Source organism: Anolis carolinensis, chromosome 3, assembly GCF_035594765.1.
Source record: "Anolis carolinensis isolate JA03-04 chromosome 3, rAnoCar3.1.pri, whole genome shotgun sequence".
NCBI classification, from domain to species: Eukaryota; Metazoa; Chordata; class Lepidosauria; order Squamata; family Dactyloidae; genus Anolis; species Anolis carolinensis.
In genome coordinates this window covers 75921249-75947860 of record NC_085843.1, presented here as the reverse complement: position 1 = coordinate 75947860, position 26612 = coordinate 75921249, and the positions used below count along the sequence as shown (strand labels likewise).

Below are 26612 nucleotides of genomic sequence, written 5' to 3'. Positions count from 1 at the left end.
TGCGATTGGTGGGTTGTGTTGCTATCAAGAAAATATAAGACTATTTGGATGTGAGGAAACATTTTTAAATTGATGCAACAGAACAAGTGGTCATACCAAGTAGGAGACAGCCTGCCTGATCACAAGCTTCTGCGATGCCATCAGTGATCACCTGAGCGACTCCAACATCCAGTTTTCCAAAGGCAAAATGATGGAGAAAGAAGAGGGGCTCTGCTCCCTGAGCTAGGATTTCGTTAACACACATGGCAACCAAATCCTGACCAATTGTGTCATGTTTATTGCAGAGTTGGGCAATCTGTAATAAAGAAGTGAATCAGGACAGAACTGTAATGCAAATATATTTCTTTTAAAAAGAACATGTAAAGGCTGTATCTGTCCTTGGTCTTGATGGAGCCAAACGCTTGGGTACAATGCAGCTGTTGTAACTTTGCCATTAGTGGAAGAAGAAGGAACGCGACTCTTCCTCGCTGCCATGCCAGTGCCCCGACTCCCCAATATGAAGGAACTGATATATTTTGGAATTAGGACAAGATTACATTGGGCTTGACCCCATGTTAGCCGCCCTGAGTCCCTACGGGGAGATGGTGGTGGGATATAAAAATAAAGTTGTTGTTATCATCATCATCATCATGATCACCACCATCATCATCATCAATAGCTTGGGTCATCTCATCATTCCAAGCAGAAGGCAGAGCAACTGCAGGAACACTTTCTAAAACAGTTGGAAGTGTTTTATGAGGCCAAAGAACATTATGTAGCTCCATGGATGGAACATTAGAATTGGTTAGGGTGCAAAAAAGTTAAACTTGATCAGATAATGATGCTCTTTTGGCAATGAAACAAATAAGACGTGACAGTCAGATACGCTGTGTGCCCTGCTGCTTGTCTTGAGGCCCATGTTTGTCCTACAAGCTGTGAAGTTTCAAGTTACTCCAGACAAGGTTGCCTTGGTGTGAATGTTATAAGTGCAACAAAACTTTGTTACCCTCTTAAAAAACTGAGAAAAAAGATTGCTGACAGTAGCTCGTTGACATATTAACAGAATTTTAGTCCTATTTCTGTCCCTTACGTCAGACACACAAATTACATTGCAATGGGGCCTGCCAGTTGCTTAGGAACATTTGGCTGGATGTTCATAGAAAAATATAACAAAACCATCACCCACAAACTGGAACCATCATTTCCCAGGTCTGATTAATCTGGCATGAAATATGAAGAATTAAAAATTCATGCAGGCAGAAGAAAAACAAGGAAGAAAAGCCAAAAGGAAGATTTATTGACAGCTACACTCAAATATTTTTAAGGGAATTTCATCATTATGTTAGCAACTCCCCCCCCCCCCAAAGTAATTAATAGCTTTTGTAACACATGGTTTGGAATATTTATACGCATATGTCATTAAATCTATTTCATCTAGATTAGAATGGAATAGATCTGTCGTCTCTTGTAGCAAAATTGTGCAAATTGAACGAGAAGTTTTGGGTTTACCTTCTGTTTTGTTCCAATGCCTTTAATTTGGGATATTATAATGGGATCAGTATAACCAGATGCTCTCAAATCGTAGAAGGCAGGTGTGCCTTGCTGCTCCTCATGACTGCCTGCAAAGTACATAAAGTCAAAAAGCTGAAGATTCCTCTCCTTCACAAATCTTCAGTCAGATCACTGATACAGTCATGGGATGCTGGAAGTGTTAGAATAGATGATGGAGGACAAAAGCTCATACTTGGTTATGCCCTTCTAACATATTGGATTCAGACATGCCTAAGCATCATCTGACATCACGTAAAATAACCTCATCTTTTCTTATGAGTCATCTTTTCTCATGATATGGTCTCAGTTTAGTCATTTTGGCTTCTAAGAGGGTCCAGCCCATTTATTTTAATAGTCTACAGTACCCACAGAAGTCAAAGATTATCTACCTTTGATTTTTCAAATGTTGAGGATCTCACTCAGTTCCCAGAAACCAAGCCGCAGAGGAAATGGCTAATAATCAGGGCTTCTAGAAGTCTAAAACATAGGCCTATCAAGCTTGTAAACAAGCACTTTGGGGGATCCTATCTTGATTGCCCTATATTTTTAGAACAAAGTGTGTATTTTATTTGTTTTATATGGTGCACACAATGCCACAGCAACTACTCCTCTCTGGGAGAAAAAATATGTATTTATTTACTATTTACAATATTTCTAAATAAACAAGAAAGAAAAATTTGAGGGGCATTTACTATATATGAATAGTTAAAGCTTTAGGTATGTGAATAAGCACAATCTTCTGACAGAACGAAATTAGAATATAACAAAATTGAAAGCAGCGGCAATATTCACAGCAGTGCAAAATGTAAGGCTAGTTCTACACTGCCATATAATACAGATTTTTTTTTCATGTCAGGAACGACTTGGGAAACTGCAAGTCACTTCTGGTGTGAGAGAATTAGCTGTCTGCAAGGACATTGCCCAGGGGAAGCCCTGATGTTTTACCATCCTGTGGGAGGCTTCTCTCATGTCCACACATGGGAAGCTGGGGCTGACAGATGGGAGCTCAGCCCCCTCCCTAGATTTGAATCTCCGACATTTCCATCAGCATTCCTGTCAGCACAAGATTACCTGCTTTGAACTAGATTATATGAGTGTACATTGCCATACAATCCAGTTCCTTCTACACTGCCATATAATCCAGATTATCAAATCAGATAATCTAGGTTATCTACTTTGAACTGGATTATATGAGTCTACACTGCCATATAATTCAGTTCAAAGCAGATAACCTGGATTGTATATGGCAGTGTAGAAGGGGCCTATATCATGCATTCAGTGTATTCACTGAAATCAGTTGGATTTAAATTAATCACTATAGTCTTATTCATTTCATTGAGTATGCTCTATGTATAATTTAAAACTTGGTACTGGATGGGAATTGGTCTGAACTACCTCATTTACTGTATTCTATAGCCCTTTTTCCATTGCCTGAGAAGTAAAACTAATTTACTATATAATAAATTTATGGCAGTCAACATTTATCCCACACATTTAGTGTCCCGTCTCTTTGTCACCGTGCAAATAAGGCAAAACAACCAAGAAAGCTGTTGACCCATATTGGCTGATACTGGCATGAAGTTTGTGTGAAGAAATTTGTTCTGCATTGGAGATATTTGAAATATTTTCATCAAGCCCATTTTTAATATGCCAGTTCACCCTGTTCTTACCTGGCTTGGAACCAGTTAAAGCTGGAAGCTTAGGTGGGTGGCTCAAGATACTGCAAACTATGTCTTCATATAATGGCCTCCTAAAATAGAAGAACACATCAATGTCATAGATGTTGCAGCAGAAATATCCATAGCATAAGAGAAGAAATTAAACATGACCCCAACCCAACCTCTGTTGCCACTGAAGCTTTTAAGAACTGCACCAAAATGAAAAAGAAAGTGAGACACAATCATTCTGAGCTTGGACAAGTTGCCTTCTTTGAACTGGATTCTCCAGGGTAATTCTTGAAGTTGATCTCAGAAAAGATAATTTTTTCAACATCTGCTCCAGGTTATGAGAAATCTTATCATTATTTACTTATAATATTATTTATTTTAAAGCAGCTTTGCTAATTATATTATAAATGTATTTTAAGAATTGATGAATAATATTGACTAATATCTTGATTTGCTGATTGAAGTTGCATAATTTCAATATGTCATCAGGGAATTGTTCATATGGACTGGCTTGAGAACCATATTTGGTGAAAATTCAGGATAAAAAATATAATAAACTAAAAAGAAAATATGCTTCAAAATGAATGAGTATTAAAATATTTACTGCAATAATGTATTCATACTTGGTGGAAGAGTATATTTGTATAGAAGAGAGGATCAAAAATAGAAATTGCAGTTGCATGTTGATATTTTGCTTTGTTGTTGTACAGTGAACAATAGCACCCAATGACTGGCAAGAACAATTCTGAATGCTATTCTGAATGAAGGTTGTGTAGTGCTAAAGTAGTGCGTCTTTCCACGCAGCTATTTATGCTACACTATTGGATTGCTGCCATTGTCTACTAGTACTTTGTAAAAATACATACACAGACTGCCCAAGGAATTTCAAAGCCAGAGTGCCCACATCCTTTCTGTATGTTGCATTTTGGAAATAAATTACTTCTAGTCCTTTGTAGGCTTCTTCAAGTGCTGACATGAGTCCCTGTTGGATAGCAGTTACTGCCAAGACTCGACTTCCATTAGTCAACACTTTATCATTCTTTTTTATGGTCGCTCCATGAAAGATCTCAAGTCCCAGTTCCTTGGCCTGAAGAAGTCCTACAAAAATCAAAAGGAAATATATTTCAGAATATTTTCTTGCTTATATTGAGTGTTTCAGCACTCCGTTTTATTTAACTTGAGGCAGCTAAGTGGGGAAACCTATTTCACATTTTATATTATGCTTCATTCTAGGAACCCTCAAAAACAAGAGACCGATAAAGAGCACTATCTCATCAGCTCACTGATTTCAGTGGTGCAAACTCAAGATTTAGGCCCCCTCTACACTGCTAAATAAAATCTAGATTGTCTGCTTTGAAATGGATTATATGGCAGTGTAGACTCATATAATCCAGTACAATCAGATAATCTGGATTATATGGCATTGTATATCCAGCCTTGGAAAGCCAGCTTCATAGAAAGTAGATACAGTGTTCAAGGACCATCAACTGCCAAAAAAAGAAATAAATGTGCCCAACAGAAATTCAAGTCTGAATTCACACCAGAAGCCGAACAGATTGTAATGAGACAGTCATATACATGTGAGACTGTGTGACACAATGAAAAAGGATCTGAGCAGAGCTCTTGATAACAGAGTGTCATGGAGGTCTCTTGTGTATAGGGTTGTCTAAGATGAAGCTAACTTGATGGCAATTAACAAGCAACACATAGGTAAGTGAATGAGTATAGGATTACATCCCTGTCCTAGTAAACAATTTAAAGTAAAAGAGCAGGGGTGGGCAAAGCATGGCCATTCAGATGTTGAAGTGCAGCTCCCTCACTCTTGGCCTCGCTGCCTATGGGTGATGAAAGTCCAGCAACATCTGGAAGGGCACATTTTGCCCACATTCCTATATTTGAGGGTTAAGAGGATTGCCATGGAAAGTTTCTCCGACAAGGAATAATGATAATCATTAAATAAAAATTAATTATTAATTCTTTCTTGCAACAGAAGTGGTCATAATGAATTACCAGTGATCTCTGCACTTTGTGCAGGACAGCCTTCCCATGCCATGGCAATGGCCACAGCAGTTAAATTATCAGACCAAGATAATGTCACATCACAGAGCCTGCCATCGATAGCTGCTTGGATGACTTCACATAGATCATGGCAAAGAAGTCGAAGAACTACCTGTAAAATTAGACACAATAGGCAAGTCAGTGAGAGTCAAATTCAATAACGATTGCATATTAAAGGTAAAGTATTTTCATTTGTGTTCAGAAATCCATGGAAATCAGCATACAATGGGTCTAGTCCAGTCCATGGAGATACTCCCTGTAGACTTTTCGCCTGTCTCCTCTCCCACAGAGGACTCATCCACACTAGCCAAAAGGTTTGGGATTTGGTAAGAGTTGCTCATGTACTTATCAGGACTTTAAAAAAATATCCATATGACATACCTGCTATCAGTTTTATGTGCATTTCTAGAACTAGCTGTAACTTTAAAACCTCAGGAATAGAAAGCTCCCAAGGGCTTACTAAACACAGGCAGAAATAAATCCCCACATCTGTATCATATATTTAGACCAAAAAAAAATCTGCCCTCTGTAAAAGTTACCTATCCCTGATTTATTCAGGGCCCTTCCACACAGTCATATAACCCAGAATGTCATGGAAGAAAATCCCACAAAATCTGCTTTCAACTGGGTTATCTGAGTCCACACTGCCATATATTCCAGTTCAAAGCAGATAATGTGGGATTTTATTCAGCTGTGTGGAAGGGGCCTCAGTCCTTTTAAAGTGTTCAAAGTATGTTATGTACTAGTTTTAAGTCTCCAAACCAGGCCAGCATAAGTCCTGTATTGTAGGGTGCAAGTACAGTAATAGTAACTTGTTTCAGATGATGAATTCATGGCAGAAGAAATCTCACGATTCTTGGCTCTGAATTGTCAAACCAGTATCTGTTTGATATAAGTTGTAATGGCCCATGGAAGGGAAATATGTGTGTAACACAGTTGCTAGACTGATTCAGTCTAGCCATGGCATTATACTACCTTCTCTTTGGTCATTTCACCATGTGCAACAGCATTACGTTAACACAGCAGAAATCTTGAGAATTTGTTGGCTCAGTAGTGCATAGGTTCAAGCTGGACTACTCTGTCTTACCTGGCACTGAAGGTCACCAAAGTTACAGTCCATGCTTAAGACTTTCACACCATCTTTTGTAAGTATTAATTCTATTTGCAGCACACCTGGATGTGAGAGTGATAAAAGCAATTTTACAAAAATTATTGAAAGTAGCAAACAGCAAGATTAAGGTATGTGACAAAGTAAAGCATAGGAAACCTGTAAATAATTACTTATTGAGGCTCAAGCTTTTCACCAATAACATAATTCTTCAAGATAACTTATTTATTAAATAGGCTGAATAGAATCTGCTCAGTGATTACACAGATGACAAGAACTACAGTTTTAAATATGATAAACATCTTATAAAATCATCTAGGAAGGAAACACATGTGAGAATCAATCACAGAGCAGACAATAATTTCTAAACCCTGTTATTTATGATATCTCTTACCTACATATGACATGTCTTCTTGCTTCATGCAGTCAATAATGTGTTGAAGAAGTGTGCTTTTAATTTTTTCTAGAAGAGCTTCAGAAACCTAAAGAGCAATGGGAAACAGGAACACTCAGAATTCTCTATAACAAGCTATATGCCAGTTGTCCTTCACACTAACTTTTTATTTTTGTTCTTGAATCTGAAGAGTTGGAAGAGACCACAAAAGCCATCTAATTCAAGACCCTGTCATGCAGTCAAATACAATTACAGCACTCCTAAAAGATTCCTATCCAACCTCAACTTATCTCCAAAACTGGAGAGCCCATTGCCCTCCAAGGCAGTCTATTCCAATACTGAACAGCAAATTCAATAAAAAAGGTTCTTCCTAATGTTTAAGGCTGTGCAATGTTTAATGTTTCTTATGCATCATCCATAGCATCCCTCTTATAAAGATTATAACTCTATCAAAAAAGATTAGTTAGGCATAACTTATTTTTTGAGAAACCCATGGTGCTCTTTGTAATCACAGCACTCATTCCTAGGTGTGCACAGATCCACTGTAGACTCTTTCCTAAAACTGATGTCAGATTAATAGGTCAGTATTTGCTCAGTTTCCTCTCTTTATATTTTTGAAACTGTAAACAGCGTTTGCCACTCTCCAATCTGCTTCTTTCATTTCTTTTATGTCTCTTAAATCTTGGCTCATTTGAAAATACTTCGCACTTCCACCTTAGTTTCTTTAAACACTCATGTTTCTTCTTAGTTGGAATTGTTTGCAACTCTGCCTCCAGTTATCTCAGTTTTTTGGTTTTTTTAAACTGACCATGCTCCATGATAACAATTCCAGGAAAGCTGATTCTAGCAAGCTTGAGGAAATATTAGATGAGATCCCCAGGTCAGAAGGATAGGAGTTCCTCTGACCTTGGGATCTCATCTAATATTTCCTCAAGCTTACTAAAATCAGCTTTCCTGGAATTGTTATTATTTTAATTTCCTGTATGCTGTTTCAAAAGAAGACTTTAGGTGTTTCTCAGATAAATCATACAAAAGTTTAAAATAATACATAATTATCAAGCAATATTTACTATAAGGTTAAAATACATAATAACACAAAGTTTAAAGTCTACATATAGTTTTGTATTACAAAACTCATATTTGTTAACAGTGTGTTTCCATAAAAATAGCTTCCAATTTCAAGTAATGTAATTTTATACCTTAGGACAGGGGTCCTCAAACATTTTAAGCAGAGGGCCAGTTCACAGTGTCTCAGACTGTTTGGGGGGGGGGGGGGAGGCTATAGTTGGAAAAATGAATTCCTATGCACAATGCACATATCTTAGTTGTAGTGTAAACAAAATCCACAGCAATTAAATAACAATACAATATATAAAATGAAGAACAATTTGAAGCAAACTTACTAGTATTTCAATGGGAAGTGAGGGCCTGCTTCTGGCTGATGAGATAATCAGGTTAATTGTTGTTGTTGTTGTTGTTGTTGTTGTTGTTGTTGTGTGCCTCTAAGTTGTTTCAGACTTAGGGAGACCCTGAGCTTAAAGCTTAGGGCAGGGGGTGGGTAAATGACCTTGGAGGGCCACATCTGGTATCGGACATTAGTTAGGGGACCCCTGCCCTAGAATATAGTTTTGTCACTTATCAGAATGGTGGTTGTGGATCACCTCATATTGGTTTAAAAAAAAAGAAAAACAGCTATAATATCTAGCTACTGTTTTCTAATGGGAGACTTTCATTGAATCCAGAAATAATCTTTTTTCAGTTGACTGCCATGGGTCTGCCATGGTAACAATGGTTCCAAATCCTTATACTTTGTACCCAGATCCTTTGCTACACTGAATTAGACCACAGAGAAGCCTCTGCCACCTTCCCATACCAGTATGAGACTGACTGAAGCCCCTTCTACACTGCCATATAAAATCCAGGTTATCTGCTTTGAACTGGATTATATGGCAGTGTAGACTCATATTATCTAGTTCAAAGCAGATAATGTGGATTATCTGCTTTGATAATCTGGATTATATGGCAGTGTAGAATGGGCCTTAGTGGACAAGTATTTTCAACTCTACAGCAGGGATGGGAATAATGTCTCTCTCTAGGTGTTGTTCAACCACAACACCCAGCATTCTTCACCAATTGTTATACTGGCTAGAAGTGTTGTGAAATGGGAACCACTAGAATCTGGAGAACTTCATGATTCCCACCCCAGGGCCCATCCAGACAGGCCCAAAAACCAGGACCTGTCTTGGTTTTACCGGAGGTGTCCAAACATCGCCTCCAGTAAAACTGAATTAATTTGGAACAAACCAGGGTTTTCTGAATTAATTAAACATCTGGTAAAATCCAGATCCGGGTTTTACCAGGTGTGAGCCCTGTTTGGATTGGATCTGGGGACTGTGTCACATGATTCGCGGGCCCAATCCACACAGCCACCTTGGTCTTTTGACCAAGCAGATAATCAAGATGTTATATGGCAGTGTCAATCCAGATTCAGAAATTGCTGGAACAGAAACAACCCCCCATCCCTGTTTTAATTATTTAAAAATCATGCCAGTCCCAACAATTCACAATAGAGCAGAAAAGGAGATATGCCATATGGATTTTCCAAAAATCCCAATAGGTGAAAGAACAATTTCCACCAAATCCTGAAACTTTTTGCTGGAATGATCATACAGGAGCCCTGTGTGATTTGCATGAAATTCAGCATCTTAGTATTTGAGCATCTGCACGTAAAACACAGTGAGAGAAAATCATTTGTGCTACCTGAGGTACAGGCCCATAAGCTCCCATTCCAACAGTGCTTGGACCTTGTTCTCCATCCAGTAGTTGCTTCTGGACTTGGACTGGTGGCATGGAAGTAAAAGTATTTCCATCCACAAAGCAGAGACACTGTGAGGAAAATGACAGGAATGGAGTTATATATGTCAAGCACAAAAGTTGTGCATATTTCTTACACTTTGTATCATACGTAAGATTGGAAACATTCAGGAAATAGTATGAGTTTGACTAAGTGAGATGACCAAAGTTGTATCCAATGTTTTGCTAACACAAAAATAAATTGTGTGACAGTGTTTTGCAAGTACCAGCACAGACCAGCTAGTACAAGCAACATCCCAACCTAGACTGCCATATAATCCAGATTATCTGCTTTGAATTGGATTATATGAGTCTACACTGCCATATAATCCAATTCAAAGCAGGTAATCTGAATTCAGAAATTGGATTATATGGCAGTGTAGATGGGAGCTTAGTGACATCTTAATGAGTTGTGAAACAGTGTGTAGACTATCTTGTCAAATGACTTGTTAAATTGCTTAGAAAAAAGCCTGTGCAAACAAAATTAGAACAGAAACAGTACCGGAATGCTGACATCCATGCAGAGATGAAAACAGGGTTTTTACAAGTGGCACTGATTTGTTATAATCCCACTGGACACACTCTGTTAGCACTTGCTAGATGTTGCAGCTCTCTCTGTTACACATCTCAGCTAAGCAACAGTTTCTTTGTGCAGCAGCCCCATTTGCTTCACACTTTTTATGTACCCTTGAACATGATATCATAATTTCTTCAAGAAGCTCAGGGGGCCCAGTTTTGTCTACACAACAATCCTACCAAGCATGTTTGGCTGGAAAACTGGGACCAAAGCAGAGATGTCCAGTAAACTTCAAGATAGGCAAGGAGACCTAAACTCAAATCCTCATTCCAGCACCTTTTCCTGCATTCACAAGACAATGGACTAATAGCAAACCTTCCAACTCTACAAATCTGTGATTATCCATGACAATACACTAGAAACAATTGTATTCTACAAATGTAAATATTTGGTGCTAGGCCCCAAATTGTGGTGTCCTGCAATGTGTGTTTTATTGCAGCTGACACTAAAACATATTAAAATATGTTAACAATAAGAAAACAATACAATAAATCTATCTTTTAAGATGTAAAACATACAGAAAATTCTTCGCCTTTAAGAAGTTCTTCAACAATAACCATTTCTCGATAGTCTCCAAAAATGTTGCCCTGCGTTATAAATATGAAATCCATTGGTCAGATCTTATTATTATTATTATTATTATTATTATTATTATTATTATCATTATCATTATCATCATTATTATTTGATACACAACAAGATTAGTACACAGCAAACAAGATCACTATGCTGGCTTTTGTATTGGATCACACATTCTTCCCAAGTGCTGTATCGGCAAATAATGTGTGCAGATACGAGTAGGGTGGCCTTTTGCAGCTGACAGATGGTAAATTTGTAAGCGTGGATTGTTTTTAAATGCTGGCCAAGGTTTTTAGGCATGCACCCAGTGTGCCGATCACCACTGAGACAACCTTTACTGGCTTGTGCCAGAGTCTTTGCAGTTCAATCTTTAAATCCTCGTATCGTGTCAGCTTTTCCAGTTGCTGCTCATCAATCCTGCTGTCACCTATTATTATTATTATTATTATTATTATTATTATTATTATTATTATTATTATTAATAAAAAGCTATTATTAAATCACTTGCAATTATAATCATTGTTGTTGTTGGTTAAAAAAAAATAACCAGCTAAGTGCATTTCTTGTTGACTGTGCCTTTCAGTCTAAATCATGTAGAAGGTTGTGTTCATTAGAATATGTATAACTTATCTTGATTCGGCACAGTTGTTTGATGGGAGATTATGTACACATTCTGAAGAGATAAATAGTAAGTCCTTTTAGGAGGACTGTATCATCTGAGAATGCCAGTCAGGGATTGCATATTAGAATTAAGAGAAAGCCTTACACTTACTTACACATAAGACTTTCCAATTATGTCTATATTTTAACACAGAAAACATATGATCCAACCATGTTTGAGAAGAGAGAATGTCTTGGATCTATAGACTTGACATGTCAATGACATATGGCCTTAATTTAAAGAACAATAACCCCCGCACCATTCTCTGAATCCCATCTCTAGACCTTGGAAATCCTGTAACTGTTGCTGGATGCTGTTTCTTATTCACATGTATAAGTTATCTTCCTAATAAATCTATTTCAATTTTATGAGATTCCTCTGGAATCTGAGTTCTGCCTGAAAATAGTTCTGTATAGTTGCTTTATCCCAACTGTGGATGAAAGAAGATTAGATAGAATACTTTTCCTCAAGAAACTAGCTTTCTACAAACAGGGGCAACAAACAGATTTTCAAATTATGTTTATGAATTTAGATTACTGAATTAATATATGCAGTTGGTCAAACATTTAGCCTATACATACAATCTTTGCAGAATTGCAGATTTAGCTACAGTTTTTGTGAGTGCAAAAGACTACCCTTTTCAACTTTGATAGTATAATTTCAAGAAAGGGCTAGCTATGTATTTCAACTCAGTGTAATGAACATATACAAAAAATAGTGCTGCCACTACAAAAATTAATGTATTTCATAACTCATTGTTATAAGTAATGCATTTTGATATACAAAACTCCTCTAAATTTTGAAGACGTATTATATCAGAGCCATTATAAACCAGAATTGGTACTATTGTGAACAGATATATGTCACCTGCAGAATTTCTTGTGTTGCCTTGCAAGCTTCTTCTGTGTTTGATGCAAGAATTACTTCTTGTCTATGTCCAAATCCACTGGGTTTTATCACAAATGCAGGAAAATCTGCACTTTAAATTTAAAAAATGGCAGGTTAGAGGAAAATAGCTGAAAATGTTCTCATTTTAAAGCAAAGTCTAGACCAGTGGTCCACAAACTAAAGCCCACAGGCCAGATGTAGCCCTCCAAGGTAATTTACCCCCGCTCCCAACTTTAGTCCTAGGGTAAGTCTGAAATGCCTTGAAGTCACACAATAATCCAAATTAATTTAACTATCTCAGCAGACAAAAGCAGGCCCACACTTCCCATTGAAATACTGATAAGTTTATGTTGGTTCAAACTGTTCATTTTAAATATTGTGTTGTTCTTTCATGGGGTTTTTTGCACTACAAATAAGATAGGTACAGCGTACATAGAAATGTGTTCATTTTCCCCCCAAACTATAGTCCGCCCCCCAATAGTTTGAGGGACTGTGAACTGGCCCTCTGCTTAAAAATCTTTAGGACCCCTTGTTTAAACTGATGCATTTGACAAAGGACTCCTTTAAAAAAAATTACAGAGCCAATTTCCTACTTTGTTTGTATAATCTAAAGATGAGTGTTTAGATCACCTTTCAGCTATGGAAGGCCACTGGGTTGTCTTGGGCAACTCACAGTCTCTCAGCCACAGATGAAGGTAAAGAGGACCCCCCCCCCCCCACCAAACTAATCTTGGCAATAAATCCTTGTGATACATTTGCCTTAGTTAGGATTGTCATAAATTGAAAGTGACTTAAGACAAAAACAATAATCCTATTTTTCAGAGCTACTTTCACGCCACTGCACATAAGCCAGTTTGGAACATGCATGGCTGTTAGGATATTTATCTGATCATTTTCTTCCTGGCCAAGTCTGAGGAATATGTGGGCCTTTAGATACCGCTGGAGATCACTCATCATGCCCATTGGTAATTCCTGCTAGGGCTGATGTGAACTGCAATCTGACACCAGGTCCATGTGTTCCTGTTCTGTTTTCTATCCAACACACATGGAATTCCAGAAGTCTTGGGCAAAGGAAACTGGAGCTTCTTCCAATCTCACAAGGGGATGACCCAGATAGACTAATATCATAGTCATCAACAACAAATGTTAATAACAGAAAGGGAAAGGGAAAAAAGGAAAGGAACTGTGCAACTCCTGTGCCGGCAGGACTGCTGACTTGAAAGTTGGGTTGCTGACCTAAAGGTTGTCAGTTCTAAACCCGGGAGAGCGCGGATGAGCTCCTTCTGTCAGCTCCAGTTCCCATGCGAGGATATGAGAGAAGCCTCCCACAAGGATGATAAAAACATCAAACATCTGGGTGTCCCCTGGACAACGTCCTTGCAGTCGGCCAATTCTCTCATACCAGAAGTGACTTGCAATTTCTCAAATCACTCCTGACATGAAAAAAAATCTATTCTTTCTCTTTTCTTCCTTTCTATATTTGGCTGTAACAAGCTCCGTTTTTGTGCTGTAGCTGGAAACATTGAATTCCGAGAGTTACACTATGAGTGGTAATTAAATTATTATTAGAATAGGAGCCCTGGTGGCGAAGTGCGTTAAAGCACTGAGCTGAAGACCGAAAGGTCCCAGGTTCAAACTCCGGGAGCGGTGTGAGCGGCCGCTGTTAGCTCCAGCTCCTGCCAACCTAGCAGTTCGGAAACATGCCAATGTGAGTAGATCAATAGGTACCGCTCCGGCGGGAAGGTAATAGCGCTCCATGCAGTCATGCCGGCCACATGACCTTGGAGGGATCTACGGACAACGCCGGCTCTTCGGCTTAGAAATGGAGATGAGCACCAACCCCCAGAGCTGGTCACGACTGGACTTAACGTCAGGGGAAACCTTTATCTTTTTACCTAATAGACAACTACTTTTCAAAATAATTTTTAGGGGCATGTAAAGTGTTTTAAGTGTCACCTTTCAAGTTTTGTGTTTGAAAGTTTAAATTTTTTCCCTTTAAAAATGCAATAGAGCATAACATAAAATACAACAAGTTTGATTTTCAAAACTGAATTCTTAGATTTCTCTTTAATACAGGAATTATATCTGCACTCTTATAAAAACATGACAATAGTATCAAAAATTATTATTTATAAACCTGATTATTTGCCCATAAAAGAAAATGTACAGATGTAGTACTTAGAAAGGAACCATTATTTGCGCACTGAGAATTTTAACTGGTAATTTCTTAGGGGTATTATATAATTTGAGACACAATATAAACACTTAGTATCACAAAATGTAAAGCTAACCAGTTATTCATAAACTACAAGTATCACCTACCTGTTAATAAAGGTGCAAGCTTCACGGGAACTGGAGAATGCCTTCCATCTTGCCGTGGGAATGTCATGTTGCTCAAGAAAGACTTTACTAAAATGCCTGTTTGTTCCCAGTTGTGCTGCCCTGGCTGTAGGGCCAAAACAACTAACTCCAGCCGCTATCAAGTCATCAACAATTCCTAATAATGAAACACTGAAAAAGTCAAACCTAACTTCTTAGACAATGTTATTGTTCATTCAAATATTAATTTTCTCTCATATCAATAAAGAGATCACGGAATTGGAAAAAATAAATTGAAATTATCAAAAGGCAAGCCATCAATTTGAAGGAAGACTTAAGGGGCATAACCACCCTCAACTGTCTTAAAACTATTGCCACATTATAATTAAATTAGAAAATTAACACCTAGGAACCAAGCTCAGAATGAAATTGATAACATTTATATAAATGGAATGGACTGAAGTGAATAGGTCTATTTTAGTTAGGATAAAATATTTACTATTAATTATGATTTGCTTTACACTCCATTCGGTGCTATGTTCTAAAATTGGATTCCTCATCCAGTGTTGCATAAATAGATTCTTTGGTACCTAAAACTGAATTTTGGTTTTGCATCTAAAATCATATTTTTCTTTTCTTTTTTAGTCATTGTAACCTTACCAGCTGTAAGCATCACTTCTGGTCCAGCAATCACAAATCCAATGTTATGATCTTTGCAGAACTGGGCAAGAATAGTATGGTTGCTAATTAAAACAGCTAAAATGAATGATAAAGAGAAATGATTAACAACCATGTGAATCTGAAACATTTCACATCTTGTAAGAATCTTCTTCCAGTTAAACATATCCAACTCCCTATGCTATTCCGCATCAGGCTTTGTCTCCAGAACTTTTACCATCCAGGATACCATCCTTTGGATATGTTTCAGCTTGTCAATATCCTTTCAGGTCACCCTCCTTTAGACACATTTTAATTTGCCTATATCATTCTTGAATGCTGATTTCTAGAACTGGACACAATAATCCAGATGCAGTGACTTTATCCCTGCTTGAATTTTTTTTTTTTTAGTTTTGACGCAGATCTTTAATCTGTTAAAATAATTTGAATACTGCCTGCATCCACATGTGTATTAGCTATCCCTCCTAATTTGGTGACATGTATAAAGATGTTGAACAAAACCTAGTCCAGGACAGAACCATGTGGTACCTAACTATTAGCATCTCTCCAGGGCGGAGAGAAACCATTGGTGAGCACTCTTTGGGTTTGGTCAACCAAACAATGCCATTTTCTAGCCCACATTGTACCTGCTTGTTTGCAGGAATGTTATGGGGAACTTGCCAAAAGCTTTATGCTACACCCATAGCATTCCGCTAATCCACCAAGCATGTAACGATAGATATATGTAAATGTCTACTTGTGACAGTCATCATATCTCCCAAACTACTACAATTGCTACGAAATTTTGACACAACACAGCATATGAACTGGTGAGTGTTTTAAGGTATCCACACTATACAGACAACACACCTAAGACAGATACATTTGCAAAAGACACATAGCAAGGCCTCACCACCACCTCAGAAAGGAGGATCCCTCCAAGGAAGCCATGCCCCCACGAGGGAGGAAGGCCAGAGGAAGGGAAAAGAAGGGAAAACACACACTCTGTCATTCTCCACAACGGGAGGGCAGAGAGAGAAAAAGATCTATATCCATCCATCCATCCATCCATCCATTTATCTATCTATATTTACACTCAGGGCCAATATTTCGAGTTTTGCAGTTTATATCTCGATGCAGATTGCTTCTCACATGGACAGTAATATGTTGCATGTTCCAGAGTCAGCAAACCAGACAATCTCTATATCTGCACGGACAATGTTTCAAACAAAAATATTGCATACCCACAACCACTGTGAAATCACATATATTTGAAACCTGCTCTTTCACTATCCTTTCTTTCCCATTTACCATAAACTTGAGTATAAGCCGATCCAAATATAAGCCGAAACACCTAATTTTACCACAAAAAAACTGGGATAACTTATTGACTCGAGTATAAGCCGAGGGTGAAAAATGCAGCTTGTGTGTGTGTGTGTGTGTGTATTCATCTAGGATGCTTTTGAAAAATCACAGAATTCCTTTCTATAGAGACACATTGTTTACCTTCTTCAAAAAGCTCTTCCCAATTTTTAGATCTGGTTAGAAGTTGCTCGTTTCCTTCTTTTCCTCACTTTTTTTTTACTTTCCTCTAGTGTGCTAGGAACTCTCCTTATCCTTAGGAATTCTCAAATATTATTGACAGATGCTTTGAAACTACATCTACAAATGCCCTGGATACAGGGCACCCAGTTCTAAAGTCCAGAATTTGTTTAGTGTTGCTGTGTATTTCTCCATTACCTATTTACCTATTCTGGGCTGAAGTCCCTAGACTAGTGTATCATTTGCTAAATCTGTGCCAGGATGAGCTTTGTAGCAGTCAGCTAAGATCAGAAAGTACACCTGCCTCTGGTTCTTTCTCTTATTTCATTGAAATATTTCTATTCAGGCCTTTGAGTTCACATCTCTTCAGGGTGGTTTACAATGTGAAAATTTTAAACTTTTCATCCTCTTCTGATACTTACCAGTAGTTGCCTCTATTTGTTGTCTGTTTCCTCTCTTACCTTCTCTTCTTTCTTATCCCTCTACCTTTTCATGTCACTACAGACTTCTCCCTAGCCAGCTTCCTCTAAGACACTGCATGCAAGGGGATCTGCTGTTGTCCTTCCAGCTAAAAGGCTGCAGTGAAACTGTGGCACAAGCAGCTCAGATTCAGAAGGACAGGGCAAGCAATTACATCTGAAAGTGGGTTGAGACACACTAGTGGATCTCAGTCCAAGGTTTGCAGAACAGTCTTAAGGTAATAATACTTTTACCTGAGTTAGAGATCTTCCCATCATTTACCGTTCCTGCATTTCCTGGAGCAACCAGTACCTGCTTCACGTGTGGAGACTGCGCCAGTTTCCAAGCCAGAGCATGTTCCCGGCCTCTACTGCCAATCACAAGCACGCGATCCGCCATCTGGGTGTTCAGAATAAGACATGTTTTGTCATTTACAAAACCGCCACAGTGCCTCAGTCATGAACACTCTTAGTCTGAAGCTGATTCAATTTACTGGATGGAAACTTATATGGAAAATTATTTCATTAGGGACAATATGTTAATTAATTAACAAATAATCTCCATAGTTCATCCTGCTCTCCTCCAGCATCACATTTCAAATAATGCCAGACACTTTTCAGAGTCTCGTATGATAATGTCTCAAGTAATTTTTTTTTGGAAGAATGGAAGTAATTAATTATATGCTTTTAAGCTTGAATAATGTATTTTATGGATTATTGTTAATGGTTTTAAATATGTTGTTGTTTTTTACTGATTTTGTGTGGCATTGAATTTTGGCAGTTGTTGTAAGCCGCCCTGAGTCCCCTCGGGTGAGAAGGGCGGGGTAGAAATGTTGCAAATAAATAAATAAATCTGTGCCTGAAGAGCTAAAACAATTGTGAGCTGGCAAGCTCTAATGCTAAAGGTCAGGGGAATGGGCTGGAGTTGTCTAAACAGTAACACAGAATTTCAAGTACTTTACTAAAATGTAAATCTCGCAATTCCTTTGGATGGTTCTGTAGTGTTAAATTGTTTCAGCAGAGATATATTTTTAGTCATACTGTAGACAATAATATACTGATTCAAATCATTGGTCCCTCTGGCTTAGTACTGACTACTCTAAACTGAGTGGTAGGACTTCCAGTAAGCAATTTTTCTAATTGCTGGGCTGGAATCATGTGGTCTAAACCTCTAGACAGCATATCCCATGATGACTAATGCTGGGGAGTGCAATTGAGCATCAGTTGGAGTGTTGCATTATTCTCACACCTTGTCCCTGGTGATGTCAAGGACAGAATAGATCTGTATATTTATTGCATGTAACTATCACTCGAAATCCCCCATCCATTTATTAACACAATAAGCCTAGGAGGTAAGTTAAACAGAAAATGCAGAACTGGTTCAAGATCAACAGATTGTACATTTACAGTTAATACGAAGTAAGGATATATCATTCAGGTATACCTTGGGCAACAATCTGGTTCCTGAGGAAGGAGGTTTTGATCATCTCCATGCTACATTTTTCCCTTATGAATGTATTTTAATTGTTTTGAACTGTGTTTTAATCTATATGTGTTTTCATAGAATAATTAATTTGTCCTTTAATTGCATTTTTGTTCCATTCAGTTGTGTTCTGCTTTGGAGAGAAAGATGGGATGGAAAAAAAAGGAAATAATCAATAGTGAACTTTAGGACTGCAAAGGAATTTCAAAGTGGGCAAACAAGTTTGCCCCCCTCTCAATAACAATGCATTACAGCAGCTTTTTAAAATTATCAACATTTCAGAAGATTGATGTTTCATGCGTCTGGAGACTTTGAATGCGGGAAGAACCCATGCACCTAAACTCTGCTTTTTCTGGTGGTTAAGTGGCAAACTGAGGTGAGCACACAATCAAATCTCACAGATTGGTGCAGTTATCCATAATGTACCTTGTGGAACAGCCATCAGAAGAATTAACTGGGTTTCCCCCCTCAACATTGTTTTGCAGACAGTAATCACATGCTATCAGAAAATGAAAAATATATTTTCTTGAGAATGACAGCAGTCAAATTAAGCTATGTTGTATAGGAAGAACAATGCTATCAGCTCTCCCAATAATACACCCTGGCCACGCAGTTTTGACTTCACTTCATAGCACTTTAATTCGATGACCTTATTTGTTATATGAATTGGGAACAAGCTGTCTTAAATGTCATGAAGGGAAAAACACTCAGCAAATGTGACCTTTAAGAATTACATTGTTGACATTATACAGCCTGGCAAATCAAATACATTAATTCAAGTATAGTGAAATGTATCAGATTTTCTAACACAGGATCACAACCCTTTCTATATAAACTTTAACATGAGTTTAATTTGCTGAATAATCAATAGAATTCAGAGACAGAAAAATGAATTTTGAGAAAAGATATAACAAAGAAAGGCCATGTGAAATGTTCCTAACTTGTACAGTATGAAATATGATTGTAGGATAAGTAGTTTGAAATGAATGAGGTGACAAAACATTTAAAAATCAATTTAATTTAGCAAATTAAATACTGATAACTACAAAAAAGTTGGTGGATTGAAGGATAAGAATACCATTTAGTGAATATGCATTCTCAGGTGTTATTCCTTACACTAAATTTTCCAACATAGAAATAATTTACACCATAATGTGAAGAAAAATGTTTCCCGTTTTCACAACCGAGAGGAACTTGGGTTGGTGGACTGGCCGTGCTTGGACACAGACACCTACAACCTAGAGCCCCAAATTCCAACATCCTTAGGCAGCATTTAAAATAGGAATTATTTACAACTTTGGACGTGTACACAGTTCAGTTCAGTGAAGATCTCTAAGCAAACCAATTATCTAACCTTATCACACTAAACAAGAAAAAACTCAATAATTTAATATTATTACAAAAAAATTGTCAGTGTTTTATATTACCTTTATTACTCAAGTTGTGGCTTTAACTCAGCTATACTCAGAATAGTGCCAAATTGCCTAACTCTAGACAAACTATGGATTCCTCAAATCATAATAGTAACTGTGCTAGCCTTCACCCTTCATATTTCTTGTACACAAATAACGCCTGCATTTTGCTACACAATTAACATAACCAGTTTTTGTGGACACAAAAATATGGTTTGCTCACATTTTAAAAAGTGTTATTACTTTCTATTATTTTCCTGCGTCTAAATATTTCAAGCTTTTCCGGGCTGTATGGCCATGCTCCAGAAGTATTCCCTCCTGATGTTTCGCCCACATCTGCCTGCCATAGATGTGGGCGAAACGTCAGGAGAGAATACTTCTGGAACATGGCCATACAGCCCGGAAAACATACAACAACCCTGTGATCCCGGCCATGAAAGCCTTCGACAACACATATTTTAAGCTTGATCGGAGTTCATTCTTTCACATAATAAATAAATGCACATTTTAGAGACTAAAGGGCAATACATTTCTCCAGCTGCTATTCTCTTGTAAAAACATAAATATATATTTTATCATTCTACTTCATTCAAAACCTCACTTATAGTAAGAAAAGCAAAATAACTTACCAAATGTTTAGGTTATTTTCAAATTGACAACAATTCAATGTTAGCGTTCTTTCTTCTTAACGAAAAAGAAGCTCCTGAACAAATGCCAGGTTAGGTTATATGAACAGTTAGCCAAGAAAGAAACTGCATTGAGAGAAAGCTTTTGTCTAAATCACTGACAGAATGCACCACGTGACATTTCATCTTCTTATCACCAATCACAAAAGAGAAAGATAACAGTACATTTGCATTAACTGAATAGTATAATGCAATTCAAATTATCTTACATAAAACTAGAGATAAATACATATGCTTTATAAGAGAAGTAACAAACAAACATCTGTATATATAACAGTGAAAGTATACTTGTATGTATCTATGTGTGTACATATTTTCCAAAATGGCTCCCACTTGCAGAAAGCACTGGGAGTTCCACCGATGATAGATCTTGACCAAAAATGGCACATACCCCCCCCAACCAACAGAAAATAATGGCAGGGTTTGGGGTGGGGTGGGGGGGGGGTGATCCTTGATGTTGGGAGTTATAGTTCACCCCACATCCAGACAGCACTGTGAACTCCACCGATGATGGATCTGGATCAAACTTGGCATAAATACCCAACATGACCAATGTTGAATACAGACAGGGAATTACTAGGGGGAATTGACCCATGATGTTGGGAGTTGTATTTCACCCACATCCTTATGTATTTTCTAAAGAAAGTATTCATAACAAACAAAAGCAAACAATGATCATTTCTTTTAAATAGCATTACAAAAGACCAGGTACCTAAGCTAGTATATCTATAAGATTCTAAGATAGCAAATTAGCATAGGATAGGATAAGATCCCAACTTGGTTGAAATGAAAATAATAATCAAAGAGGTAAATATGTAGTAAATATGTATTCATTTCCCAAAGATACCAAACAGTAGTTTGTTAGTCAAATGGATAGAATAAGCTTCAGCTTTTTCTATTTACGGTATCTATTGAATTGCTCAACAATTTACGGCATCTGGTGAATTTTCTCAAAATACTCTTAGAACCCAGTTTTTCTTATGGTGTTAGAAATGTGAGCTTCATCTAGTGTCCTGAAATTCTTGACAAACAGCTCTCACCATCAGTTTGATACCTTCATGACAATATCCAATAGACTCTTGAGGCCTCCTCACTTTCATGCAGAGAGGCCAGTTGTGTCTGATTGTGCGTATGATGACGCAGGAGCAAATAATAGAATCAGAGTTAGAAGAGACACCCGAGGATCATCCAGTCAACCCCATTCTGCCATGCTGGAATACACAATCAAAGCACTCCTAATAGATGGCCATCCAGCCTCTACTTAAAAACCTCCATAGAAGGAGACCAGCATGCTCCTAGGCTGCTTATTCCACTCAAACAGCTCTCACCGTCAAGAAGTTCTTCCTGATGTTTAAATGAAATCTCTTTTCATGCAGCTTGAATCCATTGCTGTGTCCTAGTCTCCAGAGCAGCAGAAAACTAGCTTGCCCCCTCTTCAATGTGACATCCTTTCAGATCAACCAATAGACCAGCTGAGTTGTTTCAGGTGGTTGAGGAGCTCCTCCATCCTCACAAGGGGGAGGCGACCCCCGACCACCTGACAACTTGATGTGGTGAGTGTGCACATCATTTTGCAGACAAAGTTGCTCAGATACATTTCGCCAGAATTGGAACAGAGCCAGAGGAGGTAACTGAGGCACCTGCTTGTCCAGTTTTAATGGATTCATTTCAGATTGTTCAACCTGATGACGTTGAGGGGATCCTTGGAGCTGTGAGGGTGACTACGTGTGTTCTAGACCCATGCCCTTCTTTTCTAATAAAACTTGCCAGATGGGGATTGGTGAATTGGTTTGTGAGGATTATAAATGCCTCACTGGATATGGGACATTTTCCATTTGCTCTGAAAAAAGGCAACAGTGAGACCACTCCTGAAAAAGGCGTCCCTTGATCCTTTGGTTTTAAACAACTACCAACCAATCTCCAACCTGTCTTTTTTGGGCAAGGTTCTGCAGTGGGTAGTCACCTCTCTGCTCCAGGGATTCCTGATTGAGACCGATTATCAGGATCCATCGCAGTCTGGTTTCAGGCCTGGTCATGATACGGAGATGGCTTTGGTCGCTTTGATTAATGACCTCCGCAGAGAGCCCAAAACGGGGAGTGTGTCCCTGTTGGTTCTCCTGGACATCTCAGTGGTTTTGAATATCATTGAGCATAGTATCCTCCTGGGATGGCTCTCTGTAATGGGTATTGGGGGCGTTGCTCTGCAATGGCTCCGCTCCTTCTTGGAGGGTCGCATCCAGTTGGTAAAGCTGGGAGATTCCTGCTCGGACCCCTTTGTCCTGTGGGATCCCGCAAATTTCTATTCTATCTCCTGTGCTCTTCAACATCTACATGAAACCGTTGGGCAAGGTCATCTGGAGTTTTGGAGTTAGGTGCCATTTCTACACGGATGACACACAACTCTACTACTCTTTTCCACCACATTGCAAGGAAGCGCCCCCAGATCCTGGACCACTGCCTGGCCGCTGTGATGGACTGGATGAGGGCTAACAAACTGAAGCTTAATCCTGACAAGTCAGGGGTCCTCCAGGTCAGTCGTGTGGCCGATCGGGTTTTGGTTGGCAACCTGTGTTGGGGGGTTGTTGATGATAGATAGCTCTTACGTGTGCCCATGAGCCCAGAGTCACCCTGCAGAATGATGCACCACTCAGCTTTGCAGAACAAATAACACAGGAACTTTATTGAATCAAAGAGATCAACAGAACAATGGTATTTACAATAGTCCCTCTGATTGCTGACAGAAATCAGTAGTCATGAGCAGTCCTTTCTTAGTCCATAAATCTGCTTCAGTGAAGATCAGCAGCAAACAAGGCCTCAGAAATAATCAGGCCTCTCTGAGCACAAAGCCATCTTCTTTCCAGCCAGTACTCAGTAGGCTCGCTCGCACACGCACACACACACACAAACCGTTCAAACTGATTCTCCAGCAGCAGGACAGTTGCAAACCAATTCCCAGGTCTTTGCAAACTCAGCCAATCGGCTTCATGCATTTGATTTTCCAGTTAACATAGAATCATAGAATAGTAGAGTTGGAAGAGACCACATGGGCCATCCAGTCCAACCCCCTGCTAAGAAGCAGGAAATCGCATTCAAAGCACCCCTGACAGATGGCCATCCAGCCTCTGCTTAAAAGCAGATACATACATATAGTATCTGTGACAACCTGTGCTTGGTGGGGTTACACTGCCCCTAAGGATGCAGATCCGCAGTTTGGAGGTCCTCCAGGACTCAGCACTGATGCTTGATGCTCAGGTGTTGGCAGTGGCCGGGAGGGCCTTTGCACAACTAAAACTTGTGCCGTACCTCATGAAGTATGACTTGGCCATGGTGGTCCACATCTTAGTTACCTCTAGATTGGACTACTGTAATGAGCTCTACGTGCGGCTGCCTTTGAAGATGGCCCAGAAATTGCAGTTGGTACAAAGGTTGGCTGCTAGGTTATTAGCTGGAGTGAATTACAGGGAGCGGTCAACCCTCCGTTTAAACAGCTCCACTGGCTGCCAATAAGCTTCTGGGCCCAATTTAAAGTGCAGGTAATTACCTACAAAGGTCTAAACCATTCAGGACCTGCCTATCTTTGTGATCACATCTTCCCTTTTGAACCCGCGCAGGCTCTAAGATCTGCAGAGGAGGCCCTTCTCTCGCTTCCACCACCATCTAAGGCACGTCTGGTGGGGGCGAGGGCGAGGGAGCGGGCCTTTTCTGTGGTGGCCTCCCGGCTCTGGAACTCTCTCCCCAGGGAGATTAGACTGGCACTCACCCTGTCCACGTGCTGCAAAGATTTAAAAACATGGCTGTTCCGTTGTGCTTTTGATTAAGCAGTTCACAGGAAATTCAGCCCCAACTTTAACTACCATCAGTCCTCGCACTTTATCCCTGTTCTTCATTCTGTAAGACATTGCTCCTTCAGTCCTAATTTATTATTGCCCTTGCATTTTGTCCACCAGCCCAATTTTGAAGTATATTGCACAAGTTCCTTCACCCCGAATTCCAGTACTCATTATGGTTCAGACTATTGGTTGTTGATGATGCTGTTTTATGTTATTGTCTTTTGTAATGTGTTTGATTTTATTGAGTTATGTTTTAATCTATGCTTGGTTTTAATCTCTGTTTGGTTTGGGCTTGTTCCTCATGTAAGCTGCACCGAGTCTCTTCGGGGAGATGGAAGAGGGATATAAAAATAAAATTATTCTCTATTTATATTTATATATTCAAACATGGCTCTCACGGTCTCTCTTAACTTTCTCTTCTCCACCGTACACAATTCCCTCAGTCATTCCTCATATGACTTGGTTTCCAGAACCTTTGGGGTGCCCTTCCCTGGATATTTTCCAGCTTATCAATATCCTACTTGAATTGTGATGCCCAGAACTGGTCACAGTACTCCAGGCGAAGCCTGTCCAATGCAGACTAGAGTGGACTATGACTTCGCTTGATCTGGATTCTAGACATGATACTCCAATTGATGCAGCCTAGAATCACATTTGATTTTCTGTGTGTGAGTTTGTGTGCATTTGAGTTTGTGTCTATATATGAATTTGGGGGCAGGGAGGGAAATTTGAACATCTGTTTATGGATCGTACTCATACCTGGGTTGGTGATCTCAATGCAAGATCTGTCCCCACCTACTATCCACACCTCTCCGTGACATACGGGTGTGGAGAAGAGCAAACCACAGACCACTTACTACAGGCATGGGCAAACTAAGGCCAGGGGGGCAAATGCGGCCCTCTGGGCGCTTACCTCAGGCCCTCCTCATTTTCCCTGTCCTCTTGGCATAAGAACATGACAGCACGATGAGTCCTTATGCCAAAAAGACGGGGGAGGAAGGCACGCAGCAGCTGAGAGCCCTATGGAGCACTCTCATTCATCACGTGTCTCGCCCTCCTCCTGGTATAAAGACGATAAGGAGGATGGCTCAAGGAAGGCACGCAGCGGCAGAGAGCCCTCAGGAGCACTCTCAGCCGTCGCCAGTCTCGTCATCCTCCCGAGAATGAGGGGAGGAGTATCGAGGCAGTTGTCCCGCCTTCCTCCCGGCATAAGGATGTGGTGAGCAGCCCCGTCCTTATGCCAGAAGGACAACCTGAGGATGACCTGGCTCCTGCTCTGCCCCTCCTGGCCCTGCCCTCTTCCTCCTTTTCCCGGCCAGCTTCACCTAGTGTGTGCCCGGCTAACCTTTCTCCCAGCCCTTCTGGCCGGACCCACAATGCGGCCCCCAAGCAAAAAAGGTTTGCCCATGCCTGACTTACTACGATGCAGCCTGAACCCTATCACATGCACAATGGAGGGCCTTCTCACAGTGACACCAGAGGCACTCCAAGTGGCCAGTTTCTGGCCAAAGGAAATCTAGTATAATGCCAAGTTTTTAACTTGGTTTGTGTTTTAAAATACATTATAACTGTATCCTGAATTTGCTTCTGACATGAAAAATAAATCAAACCACACCCCTGTGCTGTGCAAAAAGGTTGTTCTTGCTTAGACTGGTGATTTGTTCACTAAGAACCCATTCTAGAATAAGAGTGAGAATCCTATAACTCTCCAGATGTTGAACTTTCTCTTTGCGCACGCGCAGTACAGGCCTCCCGCCTCAGCGCTTTTTTTCCTTTGCGCATATCACCGCTTAGCTCAGGCGTGGGCAAACTTGGGCCCTCCCTCCGGGTGTTTTGGACTTCGATTCCCACAATCCCTAACAGTCTACCGGCTGTTGGGAATTGTGGGAGTTGAAGTCCAAAACACCCGG

The 26612-nt window shown here is 39.5% G+C and overlaps 1 protein-coding gene across 4 annotated transcripts in view; it reads right to left on the bottom strand.

Annotated features, from left to right (window-relative positions):
• Positions 1-20972, bottom strand: part of LOC100565628 (trifunctional purine biosynthetic protein adenosine-3) — a 32043-nt gene extending 11071 nt beyond the window's left edge. For 2 of the 4 annotated variants that reach the window (XM_062975065.1, XM_008107563.3), the window contains exons 1-15: positions 20816-20972; positions 18736-18904; positions 17547-17691; positions 15295-15390; positions 14638-14812; positions 12295-12406; positions 10706-10774; positions 9518-9643; positions 6758-6845; positions 6343-6428; positions 5208-5367; positions 4064-4295; positions 3201-3280; positions 1489-1598; positions 97-295 (exon numbers count right to left, since the gene is read on the bottom strand). In XM_062975065.1, the coding sequence (XP_062831135.1) occupies positions 97-295; positions 1489-1598; positions 3201-3280; positions 4064-4295; positions 5208-5367; positions 6343-6428; positions 6758-6845; positions 9518-9643; positions 10706-10774; positions 12295-12406; positions 14638-14812; positions 15295-15390; positions 17547-17691 (1678 nt within the window). In that variant the 5' untranslated portion in view covers positions 18736-18904; positions 20816-20972. Of the gene's footprint in view, positions 1-96; positions 296-1488; positions 1599-3200; positions 3281-4063; positions 4296-5207; positions 5368-6342; positions 6429-6757; positions 6846-9517; positions 9644-10705; positions 10775-12294; positions 12407-14637; positions 17692-18735; positions 18908-20815 lie in introns of those variants that run through there. The other 2 variants (XM_062975066.1, XM_062975067.1) reach the window with 2 other exon arrangements.
• Positions 20973-26612: the final 5640 nt, after the last annotated feature.